Source organism: Rhinoderma darwinii, chromosome 6 (genome assembly GCF_050947455.1).
Source record: "Rhinoderma darwinii isolate aRhiDar2 chromosome 6, aRhiDar2.hap1, whole genome shotgun sequence".
NCBI classification, from domain to species: Eukaryota; Metazoa; Chordata; class Amphibia; order Anura; family Rhinodermatidae; genus Rhinoderma; species Rhinoderma darwinii.
The window spans coordinates 46481903-46509192 of NC_134692.1; the positions used below are offsets into that span (position 1 = coordinate 46481903).

Consider the following 27290-nt stretch of genomic DNA (forward strand, 5'->3'; position numbering starts at 1 on the left):
ATTTCTATTACAGCAATCACAGAAAAATGATTACGGAAAAATCAATAGTAATAGAAAAAAAAGAAGATTATTGTAACTGTAATAAATACGGAGGTAAATTAACCTCCATTAGAGTAAAGCTTGGAGATCCACTTTAATTATTCCTACTACCTTTCAAATAAATTTTGATACATGATTGATAACTCCAAAGGTATTAAATATAAGAGCCTCATGTCTCCCAAGTTATGTGATGGGAAAAGAAAATCTGGACTAGAGGATTGGTTATCATAGACTTCTTGCCAATTCCTCGCTGTACATCCTCCCTTTCAGTAGATACTGTATCAAATATCATCCACAAATAAAAATCTGATATACAATTTCAGCATTCCCATTCATTATGACGTAGACTAAATCTCTCAAGAGAGGGAAGGTAATTTTTTTAGTGCATATTTAAAGTACAGTATTATCATAATTGTCACGCTCAAATTTCTGAATTGTGCATCTGTAGCTTTTAAAATAAATTGAGCTGGGATTATAAAGTAGTGCATTCCAGAATGGATATCATAGCAACAACAGAAATTTAGCATCATTTAGTTTCTATGCATATTCTCATCTAGTGCTTGCTAGACAATGTTTTTTTTTTTTTTTTTACACTTTGACTGGGCATAAAACAAAACTGCACCCCACAATAGGGTCACGTATCAAAAGATTATACATTGCATTATAAATAAAGTAGAATGATTTTTATCATAGAAAATACAACCTAACCATACCCAAAGTTCCCCCCTCCACCCCTCAATGCAAATGGATCTCAGGCGTATATCAAATCATATATGTCAGAACAAATAGAATTATTCCAGAGTATGAAAACCCACCTTCCCCAAATATCATTGTTTCAACATTCCCAGTGTACCTGCTAAGTTATCTTTGTGGTACCATGAAGTTTGCCTAAAGGATGTCATCAATTGTACAATGTCACTTGTTTGTAAATGTTTTCAGTTTTTGAAAGAATTTTGTGGATTGCGTTTCTGCCACCCTCTCCGTTTGCAATCTATCCATCAAAATATATCTCTTCATTTGTACCAAAACTTCATTAATGAACGGTATTTGTGATGTAAGTCAATGTGTAAGTACACACCTCTTGGCTACAAGTAACAAGGCATGTAGTGCCAAAGGGCCAGGACAAGTTTCTGAGAATGAATTAAATAATAAAGGCAACGGGCAATTGTCCAATGTTATGTCCCAGGTATCCTTTATTAACAATATGATGTCCTACCAGTATGGTTTTATAAGTGGGCAGGACCAGATGCCATGAAACAAGTTTGACTTCGGTAAATTACACCTAGGGCATGCTATCAACCTATCCAATGTCTGCGGATTGCGAGGTATATTAAATCCATAGATTGCTCTATGTAAAATGTGTCTCTCTCCACTGTTAAACCAACCTTCTAATATTCTAAGGGGAAGTTGTGAATCTGTGACTAGACAATGTTTTTAAGCATAATCTTCTAATGTATTATCCATGAGCCCAGTCCATGCAACATGTTTTCTGTGTTTATCACCCAACATTCTGTAAAAAGTAGCCTCTAAGTTTCATGGCTACAAGAATAGGTGCGGCGGGAAGGGGGGGGGGCGATGAGCTGTTGGAGGGGGTCGCCCCCCTCTTTTCAACACCTTAGATGCTGCGGTTGCGATTGACTGCGGCATTTGAGGGGTTAAACAGTCAGGAACAGCGTGGTCGCTGTTCCTGGCTGTTAGTCCCGGGTGTCAGCTGTAAAACACAGCCAACACCTGCAGCATATGGAGGGCGCTCCAAACATCACCCCCCGCACCCGAACGTAATGGTACGTCCGGGTGCGTGAAGGGGTTAAAAAAGTTTTTCATTTGGAGAACATCTTTTGCTCCCTGGATAACCCCTTTAATGTCTCTAAAGCAACACAATAAGGGATTATTAAAACCTTAGATCAACAAACATTAGGCAAGACATGCGGTGGAAATCATTGGGCAGGGCATACAGAACTTTTAGTATTCTGGAAATGTATTCTAAATTTCAAACAAGAATGCCCAAAATGCGGACGATATAAGGCAGATTTAATCCACTGTCTGTTGAACTGCCCAGCAATTAAATGGGTATCAGTAAAAATATCTAAAGAGAAAATAATAGGGATAGAAATTACATTGCATGTCTAGATGTTTATTATCCACTATACAGAGGTTAGACTTGATAGACAACTAAGTGCAGTTGCACACGACCGAGTGCCACACAGGCCGTTCTTCACCTCATCAGAGCAGACCCATTTACTTTAGCGGGTTAATCGGGTCAGTGAAAATAGATCCGACTTTCCGATCCGTGGAAAGATAGGACATGTCCTATCTTTCCACAAATCATGGACGGGACTCGGCCAGCGCACACTGTCGTGTGAATGGGACATAAAGGATTTTATTCACTTAAACTTATGACGGTAAAAAAAAGCCATATATGAAGAATGGATATCCATGCATATTACCCTTGTTGATACAAATAAAGACTAAGTTGAAATCGAAATTGTATATTCAGTGGCTAAAATAAAACAGGGTCACTAGAGACATAGTGTAAATATAAATAAATGGCAGAGGTTTGGTATCTTATAGTAAACAGACTGTTCTCGGAAATAGAGATAATAGACATATATTAAATTAGTTGAGTCCACAAGGTAAATTACATTGTAGGGGGTGTTGACCGAAGGCCTGAAAAGGGGGAGGGTGTTTAGGATGGGAAGGGAGAACAGGGTTGACTCAGGGTAAAATATGTATCAATGTAATCTATGTAAAATATGTAAACAAGTGATATATTCATATGTCTAAGTATATTGAGACAATGACGAAGCTCATTTTATTATTGAAAAAAAATTACAAAAATATACATTGGTCCAAATGGCATTCAAAAACAAAAAGGTATTTAAAGGATCCCTAAAATAAGTTCTGCCTGTGTAAACGTTTTAAAACAAATTTTATTAAACAAAATTCATAATTAAAAAATGTAGGGCAAAAGTTGCCAAAGAAATCAGCTACAGGCGTTGGCAAGCAAATCCGGATTGCACACAATGTCAGATGTCTCATACGTGCCGTAACTGAAATTTAAACAGCATAATACATGCTGACCGGCCCTTTACCAATAAAGATTAATAAGACAAGATATACCCCTGAGGACGCTCCCCTACTTGGTGCAGAAACGCGTTGGGAAGTGGTCTTTTTATATCTGTGGCAGGCAAACCCATTCAAATATTTTGCCAGCACACCAAGCAGCTGTAAATGTGTGGGGTGTTTATTACATGCTAGGCACTTCTATTTTGGTGCTGACTACATGTTCACACCCCGCAAGCTATTGTGTGCAATCCGGATTTGCTTGCCAACGCCTGTAGCTGATTTCTTTGGCAACTTTTGCCCTACATTTTTTAATTATGAATTTTGTTTAATAAAACGTTTACACAGGCAGTTCTAAATATAAGTCCATACAAGTGAACGTATACCTACCACACCCATATTTTTGTGGACTAAAATAAGTTCTCTGCAAATCTCAAACATACTGGACATATATTTTGAAATCTCTGTACATCCTATAAATTACGGCAGGTAGAAGTATCTCGCAGTAGTATCATACACAGACTTCTGCTTACAAGATAGTATCGCTATATGCATTATCAGTCTCGGTCATTTTAAAACCCTGAGCAGTGTTTCAGAAAAGTATGCATGTTTTTTTTTAAATCATAAAGCAACAAGAATGACAATGATAAGCAGATCATCATCATATGGAAGAAATAAATATAATCATCTTCTCTTCCCTCAGAATAAGGAAAAGGAGGGAATTTAAAAATAAAACGAAAAACAAAAACCGAACCCAGATTCACATAATAAACGAAAATTTGCAATATGTCTAATACGTTCTTGAGTTACATTGTCTTTTACCATGATACTTACTAATGCTAACATGACCTTTATTCTATGCCCCATTGCGAAGTGGTAAATCTGTATGTTTACTTTAAATGTGATGAAAAATGACATTTAGCATAAAATGTTTCTTAAAAATGTCATGTAGATTCTTATTAGTGCGCAAAGGAAAGATGAGGTAGGAAATTCACATAATGCACTTAGCCTTAGGGATTTTTTTGGGGTTCTAAAAGGGCCATTTTAGTGGAAGACGCATTTCGGTAGCACTCAGTGTAAACTGCACAGTACATATGATTGAATATAAAAGCACTCCAGAATATAAAAATATAAAGGGATTATGTTCCTTCCACAAAATGGGTGAGTACAGATAAAGGATGTTTCTGGGAACTGATACAAACTCAGTAGCAGGACCCAAAAACTATTACTTGCCATTTATAGTGCTGATGTCCTTTCAATAAAGGTCCAATGGGCAGATGGGTCCTCACATGCACCAGAGCCTGAGTGCAACAGCAACCTCTGCATAGGTATACGCCTAGCGACTTACTTTGTGTGTATCCTATTTTCAAATATTAAAGGCATTTTTCTTATTGCCGGCTGTTGCACCCTTTTTGATTTTATTGGTAAACCATGCTAGTAATAGTAGTCTAGAGCTCTGTGTCTATTACTAGATGATTCTCTCGGTATACTAGTTGTGCTTTATCCCCTTGTATCTCAAGAACTCTACATAATATTCTTTACTCCCCATTTTATGAACAGTCTCTTCCCTGATCTCTAGAGTGTTGTATTAACCAATCATAATGTAGCATGAGTGAAGTGCTTGTTACAGGTCCTGTATGTCATGCATCCTGCTCCCAAGAATTCAACAATTAGAGAGAGAAAAACATATTTTCCTACTCAAAGTCTGGAGTTCAAGAGGGTGCACAGTGACTGTGAGAGAATTGTTCTTGTTTATATTACACCTTGAACAGACTTTTTGGGAAATACTTCGGTCAGAAACAGGCAGACAAGCAAGCTCACCCTCCACATGCTGAAAAAAGAAGCTGCAGGTTTAAACAAGAACAAGACGGCTCAAATCAGGGTGCCTTAAAAATTTTCTTTCAGGATCAGAAACATGGCAGCTACAGTGCATTCGGAAAGTCTTCAGACCCTTTCACTTTTTTCACATTTTGTTATGTTGAGGCCTTGTGCTAAAATAAAAAATTCATGTTTTTCCCCATCATTCTGCACTTAATAAACCATAAAGAAAACAGAATGTTCGTAATCTTTGCTAATTTATTGAAGCGGAAACACAAAAATATTGCATTAACATAAGTATTCAGACCCTTTACTTAGTACTTAGTTGGAGCAGCTTTGGCAGCGATAACAGCTTCCAGTCTTCTTGGGGATGATGCCACAAGGTTTTCACACCTGGATTTGGGGACTTTCTGTCATTCTTCATTGCAGATTCTCTCAAGCTCTGTCAGGTTAGATTGGGACCGTCGGTGGACAGCCATTTTCAGGTCTCTCCAGAGATGTTCGATTTTGTTCAAGTCAGGGCTCTGGCTGGGCCCCTCAAGGACATTCACAGAGTTGTCTCTAAGCCACTCCTGAGTTATCTTGGATGTGTGCTTATTGTCATTGTCTTGTTGGAAGGTGAACCTTCAGCCCAGTCTGAGGTCCAGAGCACTCTGGATAAGGTTTTAATTTAGAACATCTCTGTACTTTGCTCCATTCATCTTTCCCTCAACCCTGAGTAGTCTCCCTGACCCAGCTGCTGAAAAACACCCCCACAGCATGATGCTGCCACCAGCATTCTTCACTATAGGGATGGTATTAGGCAGGTGATGAGCAGTGCCTGGTTTCCTCCAGACATGATGCTTAGAATTGAGGCCAAAAAGTTGAAGCTTGGTTTCAGCAGACCACAGAATCATGTTTCTCACAGTACGGGAGTATTATAGTGGCTTTATTGCAAACTCCAGGCGAGCTTTCATGTGTCTATACAGCCCAGATTGGTGGAGTGCTGCAGTAATGGTTGACTTTTTGGAAGTTTCTCCCATCTGCATACAGTATCTATGGAGCTCGGCCAGAGTGACCATTGGGTTCTTGGTCACCTCCCTTACCAAGGCCCTTCTTCCCCAATTACTTCGTTTGGTGGAGTGCCCAGCTCTAGGAGTAGTGCTGGTTGTTCCAAACTTCTTACATTTAAGAATTATGGAGGCCACTGTGCTATTGGGAACTTTCAGTGCAGCAGGAATTTTTTGTACCCTTGTCCAGATCTGTGCCTCCACACAATCCTGTATCTCAGCTCTACAGGCAGTTCTTTCCTCCTCATGGCTTGGTTTTTTCTCTGATATGCATTGTCAGCTGTGAGACCTTATATGGACAGGGGTGTGTCTTTCCAAATCATGTCCTTAAATGAATTTACCACAGGTGGACTCCAATCAAGGTGTAGAAATATTTAAAAGATGATCTAGAGAAATGGGAGGCCCCCAGTGCTAAATGTCAAGTGTCATAGCTAAGGGTCTGAACACTTATGTCCATGCGAAATTAGAGTATTTCATTTTTAATACATTTGCAAAAAAAAATCTAACATTCTGTTTTCACTTTGTCATTATGGGGCATTAAGTGTAGAATGATGGGGAAACACTTGAATTTTTTTTTTTAATTTTAGCACAAGGCCTTAACATAACAAAATGTGAGAAAAGTGAAAAGGTCTGAAGATTTTCCGAACACACAGTATTTATGGATGTGTGTCCTTGCCGTAGAAATGATCCGCAAAATATAGAACATGTCCTATTCTTGTCCGCAATTGCGGCACGGACTTGCTCATAGAAATCTATGGGCGCTTCCAAAATTCCGGACGGCTACGGATGTTTATCTGTAGCCATCGGATCCGTATTTGCGGACAGTAAAAACCCTTACGAGGCCTTAAAGTCTACATTTCAATCATATCTTGATTGCTTTGGCTCAAGTCCATGGGCTGCTGTACAGAGGCTAAATTATGAAAATGTTGTCACTGTGTATATAGTTCCTAGGGAGTCAAATTTTTCTGAATAATCAGAGGTCACGAAAACATAAACACCACCAATTAATGGGGCCCATGTCAGTATTTGCCAAGGATAACCTCTTTTCCCATTACTCGTGAAAGGTAGCTTTAAAGTCACGCCATTATATATATTGGTGAGAAGCAGCCCTGGCAAGAAATGGCATATCTGTTGTGAAGGAGCTGTGTGTTATCCCACTATGAAATGAGCTCCTTGATGAAATATGACATCCTTTTCAGCTGCTGAGGAGAGAGATTACGCTCGCTAAGGCAGTTATTTAGTGGCTATTTCTTATTTACTGTTTATCACAACCTGTTGGAAGAGAGACTGTTGCCGGTACGGATGTGATATGCTGCCGAGCACCTTTGGTATTTTAAAGTTTTATTATGTTTTCTCACAATCTTCCATTTGATGGATGACACTTACAAGCTCCCTCCTGAACGTCTTACTGAGAAGAGGCAAGAGAAAAAGGTCATTGTGGATTTAAGCCATTTTAACCTTTGCTGTCAGAAAGCATGCTATAGACTTGCTACTTATGATTGAGGCTACAGTTATGTTATCCAAAAAAAAAAAGAGAACAGCCGAAGGGATTTCTAAATTAAATCGGGAGTATTATCACCAATTAAGATACAAGATATTATAACTAGTGCCCACATCAAACATGTTAGTTCAATAGGGATTGGCAGAGCAATCCTGAAGTTAACGCAGCAATTTGAAGTTGAGAGGTGAATGTGACCTTGGCCACAGCTTTCTTGTGTAAATCTTAATAAGGGATTGTTAGTTCTTAACATGTATCTGATCAAGGGTCTATCTGAAGAAATATCAAAGGAAAATTCCCCTCCTGTAGTTGTAAGCAGTAGCCGACAGCATGAAGATGGGTCAGAAGGACAGTTATAGAGAATTTGAAAATGTATTTATCCGAAGAGAGAGCAGATAAAGAGATTAGCAACATATCAGGGAAATGATATTCACACAACTCCTTAAAGGCTATGTACACCTTTGAAATCATTTCTATTTTTATTTTTTTAATAAAAAGGTTTATCAATGTGATTGGTGCAATTTTCAAAAATAGTTTTTATTTTAAAAAAAATTTACTTTTTGAGATACAGCTGCTTTGTAATCTGTATACAGAGCAGCTGTATATAGCGCTGAATCCTGTATCTGTCCGGTATGCGGGGCTGACGGGTTCAATGTCAACGATCGAGCTGCAATCGATCACATCTATGTTCATAACTTAGATGTGATTGATTACAAGTGGATCCGGCGTGTCAGAGACACGCAGGACCCGCTTTCACTGAACCCATCAGTTCCTCAGACCTAATGGATATAGGTCTTCGCGCATGATACAGCTGCTCTGTATATAGAATACAAAGCAGCTGTATCTCAAAAAGTACAAATTCTTTTTAATAAAAACTATTTTAAAAGTTGCACCAATCACACTAACAAATATTTTTATAAAAAAAATATAAATATTTCAAAGGTGTACATAGCCTTTAATGTGCTGTATAAAATAGATGAAAGGATGAAGCTTAATTTTAAATCATCTCTATTAAAAAAAAACAGCCCAATATCCATGAGTGTATGAGACAGATTTAAGGCTCCATACTTCAAGGTGTTGGATAATACAGATCAGACATTTATATAAATATATTTTTTATATTGTATACCATATAATACAACCCAGTAATGATGGTATAAATCATTTAAGATCTGGACAATGGATGAATGTAAAAAAAAATTTAAAAAAAATATGTAAGTACTGTATAGGTGGAATACTGCAAAATACCTGTTGAGATCCCATATTTTGCTGTTGTTATCTAGGGAACAGGAAGCCAGAAAATCCCCACACGTGTGCCAAGTGCAGCCCCAGACTGCATGTGTATGTCCTTCCAATGTCAGGATACATTCTGACTTGGCAAAGTCCCATATTCGGACTGTTGAATCACCAGAACATGTTGCCAACTTAGTGCCACTAAATGTCAAAGAAAAAAAGGACAAAAGATTAATCATTTAGGAAATTTTTATATCTGATGAAATAATATATTAACTTTTTTTTTCTTGTAAACTGTGCATAAGTCCATTATGAGGTTAAACCATATAATGCTCATTGTTTACCTGAAAGAAGTGCCATCACTAAGGCACGGGGATCCTCATCACATTAAATAGATACATCACAAAATACTAAACTTGTAAATAAGCAAGTAGGAGTTGAGAGTATACGGTACTGTTTACATCTGCGGCAGAGGCTCCATTAGGGGCAACCGTCGCAGATTTAGTTGCTCTTGCCAGATAAAATAGCGCAGTCATGCTGCGCTATTTTGTACGGCAAAATAATGGACACCAAGACAGTAACCATTAAAGTCAATTAGTTCCGTCGGGCGTTGTTGTTTTCTGTCATGCGACAGACCTGGCAGCTCCATTTTTTTGGGTTGTTCTGCTCCTATGACATATGAGAAGAACAATGAAAAACCCGAACACAGATGTGAATGAAGCCTAAGTTCTCATGCAATGACCGTATTACAACTCTGTACAAGTTTCAAGTTGTATGGAGCTGCAATATGGTGGTAACATTCTTCATTAGTGGATTCTGTACCTCCATGTGTTCCGTATGTTTGTATATAGGTTTAGAATCATGTAAATGCAGATTTTCCTCATAGAAGTCAGTAGAAAAAAATCATATGTGTAAAAAACAATCTATGTATATACTTGTGAATTGATTTTTCTCCCCTGAACTGCAAGCAAGAATGACTGGTTTTGAAGAATAAAATACATTGAAACTCATACAGTAACTGCAGGAAATACCATATGGAAAAATATGGCAAAAAAACAGTGCCAGTCATAACTTCACGAGGGCAGTTTGCACATCTATACTGTGCCATATGGTACAGATTTTTCATAATGTAGTGTTCACGATGCCTGAGAATGCCCATTAGGGCTGTATCTGCTCTATAGAGGTAAAGGGTAAAACCGAGGTCCTGATACGAAAACTATACATAAAAGGACTTTATATGCACCATGTATTTGATACAAAATCTACACAGCTTCATCAAGTTCACTGGGCCTGATTGAGATTGCTACAGCTGTAACCCCTGTACCTATGCCAATGCTGCTCCTTATCTCAGTGCTTTCATTCTGCATGGTACCAATAATAACTCATGTGCAGTTGGCAGGTTATTACAGAGAATAGTCAGTTTTGCCCAATGGTAGCCCTACCCCCCACTTTCCAACAAAACAATTAGATATATGTCAAGTTTCCTCTCTCTTTAGTCATGAACAGTCTGGTTATCTATAGAGAAATAATCCCTATGCTGGATATTCCAAGATAGCAGATGGAGCATTTTGTTACATAGAGACTAGAATGGAAAACCATAGAATTCCATGCAGGCGCTGGAAGAATAAGCAAGGGAAAATACCTTTCTCACTTTAGTTTGGGAGATTTCATTTATTTATTTTTTAGATATTGTGAGATTTTGGTGTAGTGTGGTGTGATTGAACTTTTGAGGGTAACACTCAAAGGACCATGGAAAGGCATTTAAGATGCTTGAAATCCTACAGTGTAGACATGTACTTTTCGTTAACTAAGTATTCTCCCATGTAGAACTGCTTTTCTTTTAATAAATGTTAGCTTCCAGCTAATATAATAAGATGAAAGAGTCTATGAAGCAATGTCAAATCAACCAAAAGATAAAATTGCCTAGCTTCCCGTTGTAAGCAAACTTAATTTCATATCAACTATTGTTGCTTCTATTTGATGTGTTTTATTACAAAAGAAACGTTGATTCATTTCACTAACAGGGAAGCAGATGGCCATGGAAGTCAAGCATCTCTGCAACATTTATTTTAGCTGTAAGATGATTGCTCTGCCTCGTTCTTCTGGCAAAGCTGAACTGTCCATTAAATGCACACAGGCTCGTCTCTGCATCATCAACTACGTCAAGTTATCCCAGCGCTGTTTTGTGTAACAAAAGGTCTCAATAATGAGGTTTCTTTTCCCAAAATGATCAAAAGTTTTTAAATATTATATTGTCTGTGTTATGATGATTAGGATTGTGGAACGCTTCACATTTCTACAATTGTCAGTGCTCATCGACACCCCAATTATAATGAAATTGCAATTATGAATTACTGAAAAATTGAATTATAAAATCCTCCCATCACCCACGCCGATGATCTTTTCTGAAGGAGTCACGGCGCTCATAAGAGCTCTGCTTCCCCTTCAATATTGTCACTACTCATACTGTGAATCGCGGACATACTTGTAGCGGTGGTTTACAGTATTACAGCCTTCTCCCATTCCCATCAATGGGAGAAAGCTGTAATACTGTGAAGCGCCACTACAAGTATGTCCGCGATTCACAGTATGAGCAGTGACAATATTTAAAGGGAAATGGCACTCGTACGAGCACCGTGGCCCCTTTCAAAGCAGCTGATTAGCAGAGATCCCGTCCCACCACCAATCAGGTATTGATAACCTATCCTGAGGATAGGCCATCAATTTCTTAGGACTGGAATACCGCTTTCAATATGAAGATAAATAATTTCCATGAGATGGGAAAGTGTGTCTTTACCTGGTGCTACCGTTAACTTTTGGAGTATACAGAGTATAAACACTTCTGTCACTGCAAGGTGACTGGTTACTATGGATAGCTCTTAGTTAGCTCTCTTGGCAGAAGCTTTCCACATATTGCACTCGTCCTTAGACCAGTCCAGACATGTGATTTAACCAGTTAGTGACCGGCCCATAGTCTTTTTACGTCGGTCACTAACGGGCCTTATTCCGATGCCATAGACTTTTTACGTCGCGGCATCGGAATAAGTAAACAGAGCAGGGAGCTGTCAAATCTCCCTGCTCTCAGCTGCCAGAGGTAGCTGAGGGCGTCCCTGCTCTGCCGTGTGAGATCGATATTAGTATCGATTTCACCCGTTTAAACCTTCAGATGCGGTGCTCAATAGCGAGCACCGCATCTGAGTGGTTTTGGAGAGGGAGTTCCCTCTCATCCCACCGACACCCGGCGATAAGATCGCCGAGTGTCTGTGTCTCCAATGGCAGCCGGGGGCCTAATAAAGGCCCCCAGGTCTGCCTGTAATGAATGCTTGCTAGATACAAAAGTATTGCAGTGTATTATAATAGCGATCGGAGAATCGCATATTAAAGTCCCCTAGTGGTACTAGTAAAAAAGTAAAAAAAAAAGTTTAATAAAAGTTAATAAAAAAAAAAATTTGAAAAAAAAATGAAAAACACACTTTTTCCCCTTACAAACTGCTTTACTATTAAAAAACAAAAATAAAGTTAAAAAGTTACACATATTAGGTATCGCCGCGTCCGTAACGACCCCGACTATAAAGCTATTACATTACTTAACCCGCACGCCGTAAAAATTTAAATAAAAAAACGACTGAAAAATTGCTGTTTTCTGTGAATCCTGACTTTAAAAAATTAGATTAAAAAAAGTGATCAAAAAGTCGCATCTACTCCAAAATGGTACCAATAAAAACTACAAGTCTTCCCGCAAAAAAAAATCCCTCATACAACTGCATCGGCAAAAAAATAAAAACGTTACGGCTCTTCAAATATGGAGACACAAAAACAAATAATTTTGAAAAAAAAGCGTTTTTACTGTGTAAAAGTAGTAATACATACAAAAACTATACAAATTTGGTATCGTTGCAATCGTAACAACCCACTGAATAAACTTATTGTGTTATTTATACCACACGGTAAACGGCGTAAATCTAGGACGCAAAAAAGTGTTGCGAAATGTCAAAATTTTTTCTATCCCCCCCCCCAAAAAAGTTAATAAAAGTTTATCAATAAATAATATGTACCTCAAAATGGTGCTATTAAAAAATAAAACTTGTCCCGCAAAAAACAAGACCTTATACAGCTATGTCGACGCAAAAATAAAAAAGTTATAGCTCTTGGATTGCGACGATGGAAAAACGTAAAAAATAGCCTGGCCATTAAGGTCTAAAATAGGCTGGTCATTAGGGGGTTAATAATACTAATACAAGTTAATCCAACAGTTAAACAAACTTCTATTTTACGGACACTTGCTGCATAGGTTTTTAACAATCTGTGAAATGCTCCATAGTAATAAACAGAAACCGGCTCTTTTTTTGTTAGTAACAGTCAACGCTGACAGTGTCAGTTTGCAGTCTGTTGCCAAGGGCCTGTTCACATCAGCGTTGCGCTTCCGTTTAGCTTTCCATTTATCTGTTCCGTCCGAGAAACAGAAGTTTTTGACAGAATTTGTAATATCATGAAACAAATCTCTATGCTGGCAACAGATAACAGATTGCTGTTGACAAATCCCCTACTGTTAGCAAGATCTGCCAATAACACAATGTCTAATACGGTCTTAGAATTTCTCGGACATCTGTTCTTACTGCACACACTTGCAAGTAGGAAAATCACATTTAGGCAGTGCATGGCATATCTTTTAGATACAAGATATGATTTTCCATCGCACATGGGGATGTCTAAACAGAAGTACACCCTTAAAATAGGTCTCAAATTATTAGTAGTTCATGCCTTTGCATATTTTACACATACATACATCTCAGTATATTCCAAAGCATGCGTGAGCTCCGGTTACCTAGCAACTATCAGACTTCCTATGAGGGTGACCACCAGGGTTTTAAGCAAAAGTTACAGGGTCAAAACACCTCTGTTGTTGCCGATATCTGATACAGCCTGGCACCTGCCATTGTTTTTTTTTTTTACTGCAATCGCATTTATACAGATTGAAGTGACTTCAATGGGAGCTCTATAAATTTGTATGCAGTGAGTTCCCCTTAGTGGTGGCTGTAAATCTATAGCTGTGTGAAAAGTATATTGTGTATAAGGGGTGCTTAGCTAGCACTGTTAATAGGGAGACACTATTATCCATGGGGGCAGTCAACTGGCTATGATGTTGCTGTGAAATTGGGGCACTCTGGTTGCTGCCAAATGGTTGTGTTATTTGTGTACTGTATATTCTCATTATTAATTTGTACAGTATGCCAGCATTTTTGTAGATGTACTGTATGGTGACATTATTTACTCACTTTATATTGAGGGCAATGAGTGTGCCCATCGAGTGCATGTGTATTTATTTGTATGTGTGTGCTGCTTATGCATAACCATACCCGTGAACCTCTCCGCTTGACAGAATACTGTGTGACCACCATTTGAGTATAAATACTGAATTTGTCACAGGAAATCCTATCTACTATTTTCACCACTAAGCCATAAAATTAAAACCACTGAGAGGTAAAGTGAATAATATTAATTTTCTTGGAAAAAAGAAAAAGAATATCTTTATCGTATGTGTACTTTGAACTGCATTTTTGTGAATACTAGAATAAAAAAAAATATTTTTGCAAACATAAAATAATGTGCCCCCTCCCTGGTTTTAAGCTTGGGGTTAAATAAATCACATAGGCATAACTTGAGGTTACATAGTTAGTTAGTACGGTTGAAAAAAGACACATGTCCATCAAGTTCAACCAAGGGATGGGAAAAGGAAGGGAACAATTTCTACACATTGACATAGGAGCTGATATTTTTTCGTTCTAGGAATTTATCTAAGGCCTCATTCACACGGCAGGGTTTCCCGGCCGGGTGCCGGCCGTTCATAAATCGTCCGGCACCCGGCTGCATTAGGAATAATAGACCCCTAATGGGGCTATTCACACGACCGATTTTTTGACGGCCGGAAAAACCGGCCGTCAAAAAATAGGACATGCTCTATCTTCGCCCGGGTACCCGGCCGCCCGGCTCCCATAGAAGTCTATGGGGCCGGGTAATACACGGCCATCACCGGGATGTGTCCCGAGTGATGGCCGGGTTTTCGGGAGCCTGCGCTCTATCTCCTCCTCACAGCGCAGAGTGCATGTGAGGAGGAGGAGTTGATGCCATTCTGACGAATGGCATCGCTGTACACGGTGTGGCAGGGCCGGGGTGTACAGCAGGTGGAAGGGAGCGCTGCGCTGGCTCCCTTCCCCTGCTTGAAAAGCACCCTGGCCCGGCGACACCTTCGATGGCGCCGCTCGCAGCTGCAGCTGCTTCTGCTGCGGCTGCTACTACTGCAGCGACGCCACTATAGCAGAGCAGGGAGGTATCTCCCCGCTCTGCTATGTGCAAGCCGCACTTTAGCTCCTTGAAGGAGCGGAATCCCCGTGTTTTCGGGGATTCGGCTCCTGGACAGAGCGCTTGATGTCTCTGTCCATATCTGGGCAGTGACATCAGGGGAAACTCCTGAAGCAGAATCCCCGAACACATGGGGATTCCCCTTCAGGAGTTGCCGCTGATGTCACTGTCCGGATCTGCCCGGCCCGGCACGGATGCAAAACTTAATGCAAACCGGCCGGGCAAAATGGCCGATTTTACCGGCCGACACTCGGGCTCGGGAACGACCCGGTCGTGTGAATCCCGCCTAAGCCTTTTTTAAAGCCATCTCCTGTCCCTGCTGTGACCAGCTCCTGGGGTAGGCTATGCCATAGATTCACAGATCTCACAGTAAAGAAGGCTTGTCGCCTCTGCAGGCTGAACCTTTTTTTCTCCAGACCGAGGGAGTGCCCCCTTGTTTTTTAGGGCGTTTTACATGGAACATGAATTCACCATATTTTTTGTATGTGCCATACATATATTTATATAAGTTAATAATGTCCCCCCTTAGTCGTCTTTTTTCAAGGCTAAATAGGTTTAATTCTTTTAATCTTTCCTCAAAACTTAGATTCTCCATGTCCCTTATTAGTTTTGTTGCTCTTCTTTGTATTTTTTCCAACTCCGGGGCATCCTTTCTATGAACTGGAGTCCAGAAACTGTACTGCATATTCTAGATGAGGCGGCACTAATGCTTTGTAAAGTGGTAATATTATATCCCTGTCCCGCGAGTCCATGCCTCTTTTAATACACGACAATATCTTGCTGGCCTTAGAAGCAGCTGATTGACATTGCATGATGATATTTAGTTTATGATCTACAAGTACACACAGACCCTTCTCAACAAGTGACTCTCCCAGTATAGCGCCCCCTAGGACATATGATGAATGAAGATTGTTGGTACCCAGATGCATAACTTTACAGTTATCTACATTAGTGGATGCCCAAACAATTTGTGTGTCCAAATCAGCTTGCAATTTACGAACATCTTCTATAGACTGAACAATACTACATAGCTTGGTGTCACCTGAATAAATAGAAGTAGTGCTATTAATCCCATCCTCTATTTCATTAATAAATAATTTGCATAATAGTGGTCCCAGCATGGAACCCAGGGGTACACCACTTATAACCGGCGACCATTCAGAGTAGGAATCATTGACCACAACTCTCTGGGTACGGTCCTGGGCCCAAAGCAAAATTTATACCAGGGGCCTCTGTGGCAGAGTAATTATTGGCCCCCCTAAGGCATCAGTTCCCAGGTACAACTGCAACCTCTGCACCTCAAACGCCTTCACAAGTTAGCTCACAGGATCGCCATCTCAGAGGTAAGATGGTTGAAAGTGGATTAGGTTGAAAACTGTCCCCAACCAGCTTAATTATCATAATACACGGCAAAGCAGTTTTACAACACAGTATAAAATAAATCTTGGGCCATCGACCCTCTAACTAAAGATATAGCTTCCCTAGCTATCAGGGTGAAAGGCCTACTGCCCAGTCCGTGAAATAATTTTTATTTTTTTTACCAGCACTCAACTCTCACAGGCTGGCAGTGCCTCTTCTCCAGGCTGGGGGCATTGTGGAAATAGATCACACCTTTCTTAAAAGAGCCCACAAATACGGCAGCTAATTAGGCTCATCACACAGCCCAAAGCATTGACTGGATAGAGGAGGAGCCCACCCATCAATCCGCCTACTGCAGTAAACCAGGCGCTTATTCTGGGACTCAACCTGAATGTCAGAAAAATGCCTTTTCTCTGCTTTATACACCCTGGTTTCTTGAAAATACGTCACTTTAGTTACACAAATATTCACTCCAGAAGCTGCAATGCCACAATACTTAAAGGGGTTTTCCCATCAGAGATATTTATGACATATCCACAGCAGGGGCGTAACTAGGAAAGGCTGGGCCCCATAGCAAACTTTTGACTGGGGCCCCCCTCCCCTGGGTGTCACACAACCCCCCTCCTTGTAGATAGTGCCTTTTTTACAGTCCCCCCTGTAGATAACGCCATACAGCCCCCTGTAGATAACGCCATACAGCCCCATGTAGATAACGCCATAAAGCCCCCCTGTAGATAACGCCATACAGCCCCCCCTGTAGATAACGCCATACAGCCCCCCCTGTAGATAACGCCATACAGCCCCCCTGTAGATAGCACCATACAGCCCCCCTGTAGATAACGCCATACAGCCCCCTCTGTAGATAGCGCCATACAGCCCCCTCTCTAGATAGCGCCATACAGCCCCCTTTGTAGATATCTACAGAGGGGGCTGTATGGCGTTATCTACAGTGGGGGACTGTATGGCATTCTCTACAGAGGGGGCTGTATGGCGCTAACGCCATACAGCCCCCACTGTAGAGAACGCCATACAGCCACCCCTGTAGGGAACGCCATACAGCCACCCCTGTAGGGAACGCCATACAGCCACCCCTGTAGGGAACGCCATACAGCCATCCCTGTAGGGAACGCCATACAGCCACCCCTGTAGGGAACGCCATACAGCCACCCCTGTAGGGAACGCCATACAGCCCCCCCTGTAGGGAACGCCATACAGCCCCCCCTGTAGGGAACGCCATACAGCCCCCCTGTAGGGAACGCCATACAGCCCCCCCCCTGTAGGGAACGCCATACAGCCCCCCCCCTGTAGGGAACGCCATACAGCCCCCCCTGTAGGGAACACCATACAGCCCCCCTGTAGGGAACGCCATACAACCCCCCCTGTAGGGAACGCCATACAGCGTCCCCAACCCCCCAAAAAAACGCGACTACAGTGTGTCCTGCAAAATACATGTATCCCCTATCCACAGGATAGGGGATACATGTGTGATCGCTGGCAGCGATAAGGAGAACGGGGGAACGGAAGTCCCCCGAAGTTCTCCATGACTAACCTCTGACTTCCGGCGTCTGCGCAGCTCACTAAAAATGAAAGGAGCGCTGGTCACGCATGCGCACAAGCGCTCCATTCATTTCTACGGAGCTGCCGACACAGACCCCGGAAGTCCGAGGTTTGTGATGGAGAACTTCAGGGGACTTTCAGTCCCCCGTTCTCCCTACCAATGGCAGCGATCACACATGTATCCCCTATCCTGTGAATAGGGGATACATGTTTTTTGTTTAATGGCAGAGCGGGGAGATACCTCCCTGCTCTGCCGTAGTGTTAAGTGGCGTCGCGCTGTAGCAGCCATAGCGGCTGCTAGCGGAGCCTCCGGCCATGGTGGGGGCCCGTGCCGGCGGGCGACACGGGCCCATTCATGCCGCGGGCCCCGTAGCAGCCGCTGCTGCTGCTACGGCGGTAGTTACGCCACTGATCCACAGGATATGTCATAAATGTCAGATAGATGCCAGTCTCACCTCTAGAACTCGCACCTATATCTAGAACAGCGTCCCCTAAACCCCGTTCTAGCTTTTTGTGCTCACGCTGCCACTTACTGATTACATGGTCGGGAGTTATGGAAACATAACTCGCTGAGATACGCTGTTTCCGTAACTCCCATTGAACTGAATAGTAGTTACGGAAATAGCGCAGCTCACATGCTACATTGCTTCCGTAACTGCCATTCACTACTAGCGAGGTACGCTGTTTACATAACTACCGACCACGTAATTAGGAAGTCAAAGGGAGTCAAAGTGAGCACAAAAATCTAGAACTGGGTTTAGGGGACCCCGTTCTAGAGATAGGTGAGGGTCCCAAAGGTCATCTATCTGACATTTATGAAATATCCTGTGGATATGTTATGAATGTCTAATGGGAAAACCGCTTTAATGTCTGAATAAAATTTAGAATTTTAGCTAAAAAGACAGCAAGAAGCACCTGAGATTGGCAAGATAAGAATGCAGGAACATAACTATGCTGCTAGAGAAAAAAGCTCTGGCAACACACCACACTGGGACTGTAAGGATTAATATTGCATATACAAGAACTACACATAGATCACACATTGCTCTCCATGGGCTATTTCATGCATAAAAAACATAAAAAATGCAGGGAAAAATGATACTTTTCTTCATCACTATTTCATATATTTGCTTCTATCACTGTTACTTTTTCATGTTCTATATAGTGTCTCCAGGGTTAGTGTTAGGTAAAAATCAGCAATGCTGTTGCTTTCTCTTTATTAAACAGAATAAAGTGTGTGGACACATTACCATGTCATGGGATTCTCTTCGTCTATGTTTGCTAATACGGAGTTTTTTTAGTGCTGATTTTGACGCGGAAACCGCATTGGATTCAGCGCGAAAAAACTTCCGAAATCGCCCCCATTGATTTCAAAGGGAGACAGAGGCTTTCTTTTCCACGGGCAGCTTTTGGCCGCTTGCGGGGAAAAAACAAACAGGCATGTCTTTTCTTGCTGCGGTTTGTGCCGCTGACACATTGAAATCAACGGGAGGCAGAAAAAACCTGTGGCGGTTCTTGGATTAGCTTTAATGGCCGTGATCGAAAAACGCCATGAAAAAACGTTGAAAAATATGTAAAAGCAGTTCCAAATTTGCCTCAAAATTTCTGAAGGAGTTCTGAGGCACATTTTTTCTGCCTGCAAAAAACTCTGTGTGAACAGGGCCTTAAAACGCCTGACTGAAGACTCAAACAGAAGAACAGGTCATTCTTGAGAACACTATACGGTGTCAGGAGTCTAAAACAAACAGACTGACCCTTCATTTATTACTAGACTCCCAAACATTACCCCACTCCTTAGGCTTGTGCCCTGCACTTCTTTTATAATCCTTTCAGACTCTTGTCTCCTAGACTCTGTTCAATTTCCTTTAAGATCAGGACACAGTTCAGGTCTACCTCAAGAATTTTATTTATGGGATTAATGCAGGATTTCTTTAACAAGTTACTTTTTTTTTTTTTTTTTTAACAGGCATGTCATCTTACATTCTATTTAAGACGCAACTTATAGGATTGTGTATAAGACGCTTTGACACAAAATCCATCAAATTGTAACATTCTAGTGCGATTATCCCCGGGCATCTCCTTTATGGGCTAATGTACCACACTTAGAGAAGTTAGCCGAGTCAGTTATTTCATTAGATTAGTGACCGATGTAAATCTCACTGAAATATGCGCTCCTAAGAAAATTGGCATCAGATGCAACCATACATGCTCAGAAACTCATTGCGTGGAATATATAAAGCGGTCTACGCCACAAAGGCACAATTTTCTCTAAAACTTGCTTTTTGCATAAATATGTGTGACTTTTCTATTTTTACGCCACCTCCACTACATTAAAAAAGTGTGTGGGGCTTAATGAGAGGGGGCATGGCCACTGCGCACTGATAAATTTACGCCACAAAATAAATTTTAGCGCAAATTATTCCATCTCATAGCTTTTGTATATTTAATTTTCTGGCACATGGACGGCCAGAGACATGCCTAATTTATTAAAAGGTGGGCACTTCTTGATAAATTAGGTGCATCTTAATTCAATTTTCTATAGAATAAGACTGGCGTATGAAACGTTATAAATTTTACTAGTCAGTTTATCACGTAAAAAAGGCGTTAATTAAAAAATCTCAATTTGCAGAAAAAAAAACTTTTGGGCTGCTCACGCCGCTCTAAAAACTTTTTTAAAAAGCGGGTGAGGTTTAGTAAAAGGGGTGGATCCACTCACAGCTCGACAAATTATAATTTACACCAGAAACTGGCGGAAATAATAGTGGAAACCAACACCAACTTCTAATCGGCGTAGATTTCACTCTGTGGTAGGGGCGATATAAAGGTAGAGGCAGACACCATACCACCACCCAGTGATCAGATATTAAAATAAAATAGATGAAAATAAATGACAAAATAAACGTACTCACCTTACCACTCCGTCCCTCAGATCTTTCTCAGGCTTCCACATCAGGCTGCGGCACATACCAGGTCCTGATGCTGGGCAGCGTCAGGGCCCTTTACGTGACACAGCATATAGCTGGACGTTGTGTGCGGAGTGCCGACGTCGCATATAACATCCTGAGGCTGCTCAGCGTCAAGACCTTGTATGCGCCACGGCCTTTTGTAGGAGCCTGAGAAGATTAAGGAGAGGGTAGGTCAAGTAGAGTGGTGAAGTGAGTATTTTTTTGTTTTATGTCCAATCGGGGGGGGATATAGAGAGATGAGACCTGTCGTTGCCACCGCAATTGTGGCACACGGACAGTGGAAAGATGAGGCAGATTTATTAAAAGCTTCTTAATAATTCTTAGTAATATCTTCTTAATAAATCTGTCTCAGATTACTCCAGCAGAGCAGAAAGCTAAAACTATTGTACAAAACACCAGTCTTCGTAAATCTGCCCCTATATATCTGTCATCTACATATATAGTTATATACTGTATTTCATCCTTTGCGCTGAAATTCTCATTACACTCTTCATCAAACAGTCACTATCTTAGTGAAAATCAATAAAAATATTAAAACCCAAAAAGTTAGAAAAATCTGACCAAGCACAGTACCCTTAGGGAATGTATTCTAAAGAAAGCCATAGTCAAGTAATTGTTTTAAAGATAGCTAGTAGAATGGATTAAAGTTCAGAGAAGCACAATCATCTAGAAATTGACGTCCCTTGAACCAATTAAGCAATTTCAAGCTCGGGAAAACATTGCTGAGGTCAATGGAATGGACAGTTTTATTGAATTGGCACTTAATGGCGGCACCCTGGCTTATTTGTTAAATATCTCAGTTACAGAAGACACAGTTTCAGCCTTGTGAACCTCCGCTGTTGAGTATCAGTTTAGGGAAGGTCATGTCTGGGGGTACATACAGCTTGTTACGCTATGTAGATACTGTCACACCATCCAATTACCTACTTTCTGCAAGCCTTCATCTGTAGTTTTTTCTTGGAAGGCTTTTTTTTTTTTAGTATGCATATTAAGATAGGGCTAAAGTTCAACCAAGCAGCCTGTGGAAATATATTCCTATGCTGCAAATGGGTTCTTGCCTATCTCAATACTTAACGACAGTACTTGTACACGATATACCAATATGTTAATAAAAAATTTATTATCTGTTCAAAACAACAAACCATGGCAGATAATGAACTGATGGGGCTAGTAACTTCCGTAAATAAGAAATAAAATACTTATTTATCAGGTATCTATGCATATACACACACAGGGCCGCCATCATGGTAGCACCGCTGGTACTCCTGTCAGGGGCCCAGCCGAAAAAAGAAAGAACAGGTGCCCGGAGCCTGCCGCCGAAACTGTCCACCACCACAGCCCAAAGTTAATTTGGAGAAAGGAACGGGCCCCATTATATTGCAGGGCCCGTTCCCTCCTAACTAACTGGAATACAGCCTATTGATTACGCCCATACTATTAGACCAGGCAGTGTGTCAGTTTGCTGTATGGTGCATGTGACTGGCGCACTTGTAAAAGCTATATCTGTGTGCAGTATTGGTGATAAGCAGCCACCCCCCTCACGAATAGGGTGTGTTTGGTGTCTGTTCTCTAGTATATATTGCACCCGGGCTATCTCCCTCTATGTAGCATTTGGTCTGTCTGCGTCCTGTTGGAGGTTGTGTGTGTACCTGCCTTCGTGAGTAAGTATCGGCCCGTTCAGTGATTTTAAATAATATATATATATGGTTCATTTTCAGTGATTTGTTTTTGATAATAGTGTAGGGACTCGCAAAATATTGAGGACCCTTGTCGTGGGTTAGGAGCTTACATATTTTGGAAAAATATCCACTAATACCTCATGTTTTTCATTTGACATTTATTGTCTATCATGGATATTTTTTTGGGACGCAGCTGGGCCTTGTAGTGCCGGGGGAGAAACAGTGTGTCAGTTTACTGTATGGTGCATTTTGATGGTGCTGGGCAGCCCGCCTGGTCTAGTAGTAAGGGCGTATTTCAGTATGGTGCACTACATTAACCATGTGACTGGCGCACTTGTAAAAGCTATACATCTGTGTGAGGTATTGGTGCTAAGTGCATGAATGAGGTGTGTTTGGTATCTGTTCATTTGCATATATTGTATATATAGTATATATTGCACCTGGGCTATCTCCCTCTATGTAGCATTTGGTCTGTCTGCATCCTGTTGGAGGTTGTGTGTGTACCTGCCTTCGTGAGTATCGGCCCGTTCAGTGATTTTTCAGATTTAGATTCTGAATTAATTAAGGGGTCTGGTCTGGGGTCTGAATTAATGTAGGGGTTTGATTAGGGGCATAAATTAATTTAGGGTTCTGGTCGGGGGTCTGAATTTTTGTATGGGTCTGATTAGGAGTGTATATTAATTCGGGGGTCTAGTTGGGGGTCTAAATTAATGTATGGGTCTGATTGAGGGTGTAAATTAATTTAGGGGCCTGGTCGGAGGTCTGAATTAATGTAGGGGTCTGATTGGGGGTGTAAATTAATTTAGGGGTGTGGTTTGAATTAATTTAGGGGTCTGGTCGAGAGACTAAATTAATATGGGCAAGGGGTCTGATTGGGGTGTAAATTAATTTAGGGGTCTGAATTAGTTTAGGAATCTGGCAGGGTATCTGAATTAATTTAAGGATCAGGTCAGGGGTATAAATTCATTTTGTATCTGGTGTCTACGCATGTGACATGTATGCGACGTGTGAAGGGGAGGTGAAGAAGACTTCGTCAAGGTGTGCCGCGGCAGTAGAAGATCGTTGAGTCTGCAGGAGCCAGAAGCAGCAGCCCGCACTGCAACTTGGTGACTGACTGCTGTGTAAAAGCAGAAGCTTTAGTGCAATGCTTTTACTTATGTTGCCCCCCCCATCCACCTGTCTCCCACCTGTCCCTCCACAGAGCCAGAGCCCCAGTCAGTATGCATATCCCCTCTGGCCCCACTCCCACCACTTTCTGCTCTCTTAGCCATCTCCCCCTGCCCACAGAGCCCCTGCCCCCTACTCTCTCCCCCTTGTTCCTTGACAGAGCCCCTGCCCCTCCACAGAGCCACTGCCAGTTTGCATCTCACCCCACTACCCCTCCCGCCAATTCCCGTTGTCAACCCCTCCCACGATAATTGGGGGTTGCCCCGCCGCTTTGACTGTATGGGGCCCAGAAATTTCTGATGGCAGCCCTGTCAACACACTATACATTCAAATCTATGTTGAACATTACACCCATATGCTTGTTGAACTTAACATATTAAAACCATGGACTCAATATCGGCTTGGTCCCCCCTTTGCTACCACAACAGCCTTCAATTTTGGGGAAAAATTCCTGCAAGATGTTCGAAAATGTAACTAGCTCACGCAGGCCTGTTAAACGCTTCCATAGCAAAGTTGGCACAATATTTATTTTGCTTTGGAAACCGAGACATTTTCATGCTGAAATATCACAAACATATCCTAAATAAACATTTGTCCACCAGAGACAAGGGAGTGGATGGTATCCAACGCTCAAACAATCTGCTGCATGGAGCAAGTCTTGAGAGGAGGCTCTGTCCAAGTGGCTCCCAATAGAAAATATATTGAAAGCAAGTAAAAGACAGCACTCACATCTCAATTAAAAACTTTGTGGACTTTTTTTTTGGTCATGATTCCTTAAAGTATTTTATTGAGATGGGAGTGCCCGTCTTTTACTTGCTTTGTATTCAATTGCTCATCAATTGTCCAGAAGGTGAAGTATGCTTTATCCCTCCAGAGAATACATTACTACTACTCCACAGTCCAGTAGTCTTAGGGTATGTTCACACGTAGTCAACAAAAACGTCTGAAAATCCAGAGCTGTTTTCAAGGGAAAACAGACCCTGCTTTTCAGACGTTTTTTTACCAACTCGCATTTTTCGCAGCGTTTTCACGCCGTTTTCGCGGCGTTTTTTACGTCCGTTTTTGGAGCTGTTTTCATTGGAGTCTATGAGAAAACAGTTCCAAAAACGTCCAAAGAAGTGTCCTGCACTTCTTTTGACGAGGCTGTATTTTTACGCGTCGTCGTTTGACAGCTGTCAAACGACGACGCGTAATTAACAGGTCGTCTGCACAGTACGTCGGCAAACCCATTCAAATGAATGGGCAGATGTTTGCCGACGTATTTGAGACGTATTTCCAGACGTAAAACGAGGCATAATACGCCTCGTATACGTCTGAAATTTGGCCGTGTGAACATACCCTGAGTGTCCTGCACTTCTTTTGACGAGGCTGTATTTTTACGTGTCGTCGTTTGACAGCTGTCAAACGACGACGCGTAAATAACAGGTCGTCTGCACAGTACGTCGGCAAACCCATTTAAATGAATGGGCAGATGTTTGCCGACGTATTGGAGCCGTATTTTCAGACGTAAAACGAGGCATAATACGCCTCGTATACGTCTGAAATTTGGCCGTGTGAACATACCCTTACACTGCTTCAGTCAACACTTGGTATTGTGCGAGTTGATATCAGACTATGGCTACTGGGTCAAATCCATGAAGATCTCAAAAAAAAGTTCAGTCCTGAAATTGCTTCCAAAGACCGTTCAAACGTATGGGTTTTGTTGTGTGGATTCCACACCGCAAATCCGCAGCAAAGTATGATACAATATATGTGGATGGGGTTTTCAAATCCCCATAAACACATAGCTGAAAAAAAACCAGCGCACAGTATTGAGGAAATGCTACGGATTTTCAAATCTCCAGCATGTCAATTATGTTGCGGATGTGTCCTGGACTTCCAGAGCAGATTTCACTCCTTTAATGTATGGGGTGAAATCCGCGGTCAATACGCAGAACAATCCGCAGCAAAATCTGCTACATTCAGATTTTGCTGCGGAATTGCAGTTACATTCTCAGCAGATTTATTTTGCTACATGTGTACCCATAAGCCTCATGCACACTTTGTGTATTACAAGCAGATTTGCCATTCAGATTTTCCTGCAGCAAATCCGCAGCGTAATGCAGTACCCAAGATCCAAAGTGATGTCACCTATAAGTTGCAGAATTTTTTCGCATGTAAATTGACCTGAGGTGCGGCTTTTAAAATCTGCATCATGTCAATTTATTTGATGTTTCCATCTCAAATTTGTATCTGACAAGTGTATTAAAAAATGGAACAAAATCTGTAGCATAAATTCCAGTTTCTGCATCAAAATGGAAAATCCCCACCTAAACTACATAAAAATCGCAATATTAAGTGCACATTTTACCTGCAGAATTACCAGCAATAATCATTGGTTTATATGCGAATTTCCCGCATCAAGTTCTGCAATGTGTGCATGTAGCCTTGGGCGAAATTCACACGAATGTGTGCGTTTTGCGTGTGCAAAAAACGCTGCGTTCTTTGCGTGTTGCAGTTCCGTGTGTCATAAGTGTTTGGTGCGTGGCTGCGTGATTTTCACTCATATGCCTTCCTTATGACATGCGGTTTTGAGGTTTAGAAAAAGAAATTAAGGAGGTGGTTTTATTTTTCCCTTCATTTTTTGATCTTGCTTCCGTGTGCCGCGCGTGATTTTCACGCACCCATTGACTTCAATGGGTGCGTGATGCGCGAAAAACTACCAAGTATAGGACATGTCGTGCATTTTACGCAGCGGACACGCTGCGTGAAAAACATGGAATGTCTGAACGGCCCCATTGACTAACATATGTCCGTGCAACACGCGGTATTTTCATGCGCGTATCACGGACGTGAAACACGTTCGTGTGAATAAGGCCTTATAGTATTGCACCCATCTTTTACACTAGATAAACTGTAGCACTAACCTGTTCTATGATCTTAAGTCACCCAAAAAGTTGCAGCTAAGCTGTTGTTGATCCTCATGTTTGTACGTTACAAAAACAGGACTTACAGTTGACCAGCGAAACATTTTAGAAAGATGGCGACAGTGCCACATCGAAGTGTTATGAATACAATGTATTTGTTATGATGTATGCAGAAATTTTGGATTGCTCTACTAAAAGCAGAATTTTAGTGAACCAATACATAGTAGATATACATTTAAAATGCTAATAGAATTCCAGAAAAATCATCAAGCCATTAATCAAAAATATTCAACAGTACCCCACCGGAAATGAAGAAAAAAATAATAGCTTTTTTTTTCTGTCTGTTTATTCTATTTCTATCCTGTATTAAAATAATTATAAGAGCTTAATAATTGCATAGCACCACTTTCTTTTTGCCCTTCAGTATGCCTTTTATTTATTCCAGCAATCACTAGGTTACAGCAGAACTCATGAGATTGAATCATCCAGCCGGCATTCATATTCATGATGGCGTCAATCATTATGAGCGAGGAGGCGCCAAATTAATAGAAAATTCTGCAACAACACAGCAAATAAACAATCTTCGCATACCATCT

At 41.2% G+C, this 27290-nt stretch overlaps 1 protein-coding gene across 1 annotated transcript in view; it reads right to left on the reverse strand.

Moving 5' to 3' along the window:
• Nucleotides 1-27290, reverse strand: part of SPAG16 (sperm associated antigen 16) — a 776986-nt gene that overhangs the window by 351908 nt on the left and 397788 nt on the right. Inside the window, exon 12 of the mRNA XM_075829642.1 lies at nt 8716-8901. Within this exon, the coding sequence (XP_075685757.1) occupies nt 8716-8901 (186 nt within the window). The remainder of the gene's footprint in view (nt 1-8715; nt 8902-27290) is intronic.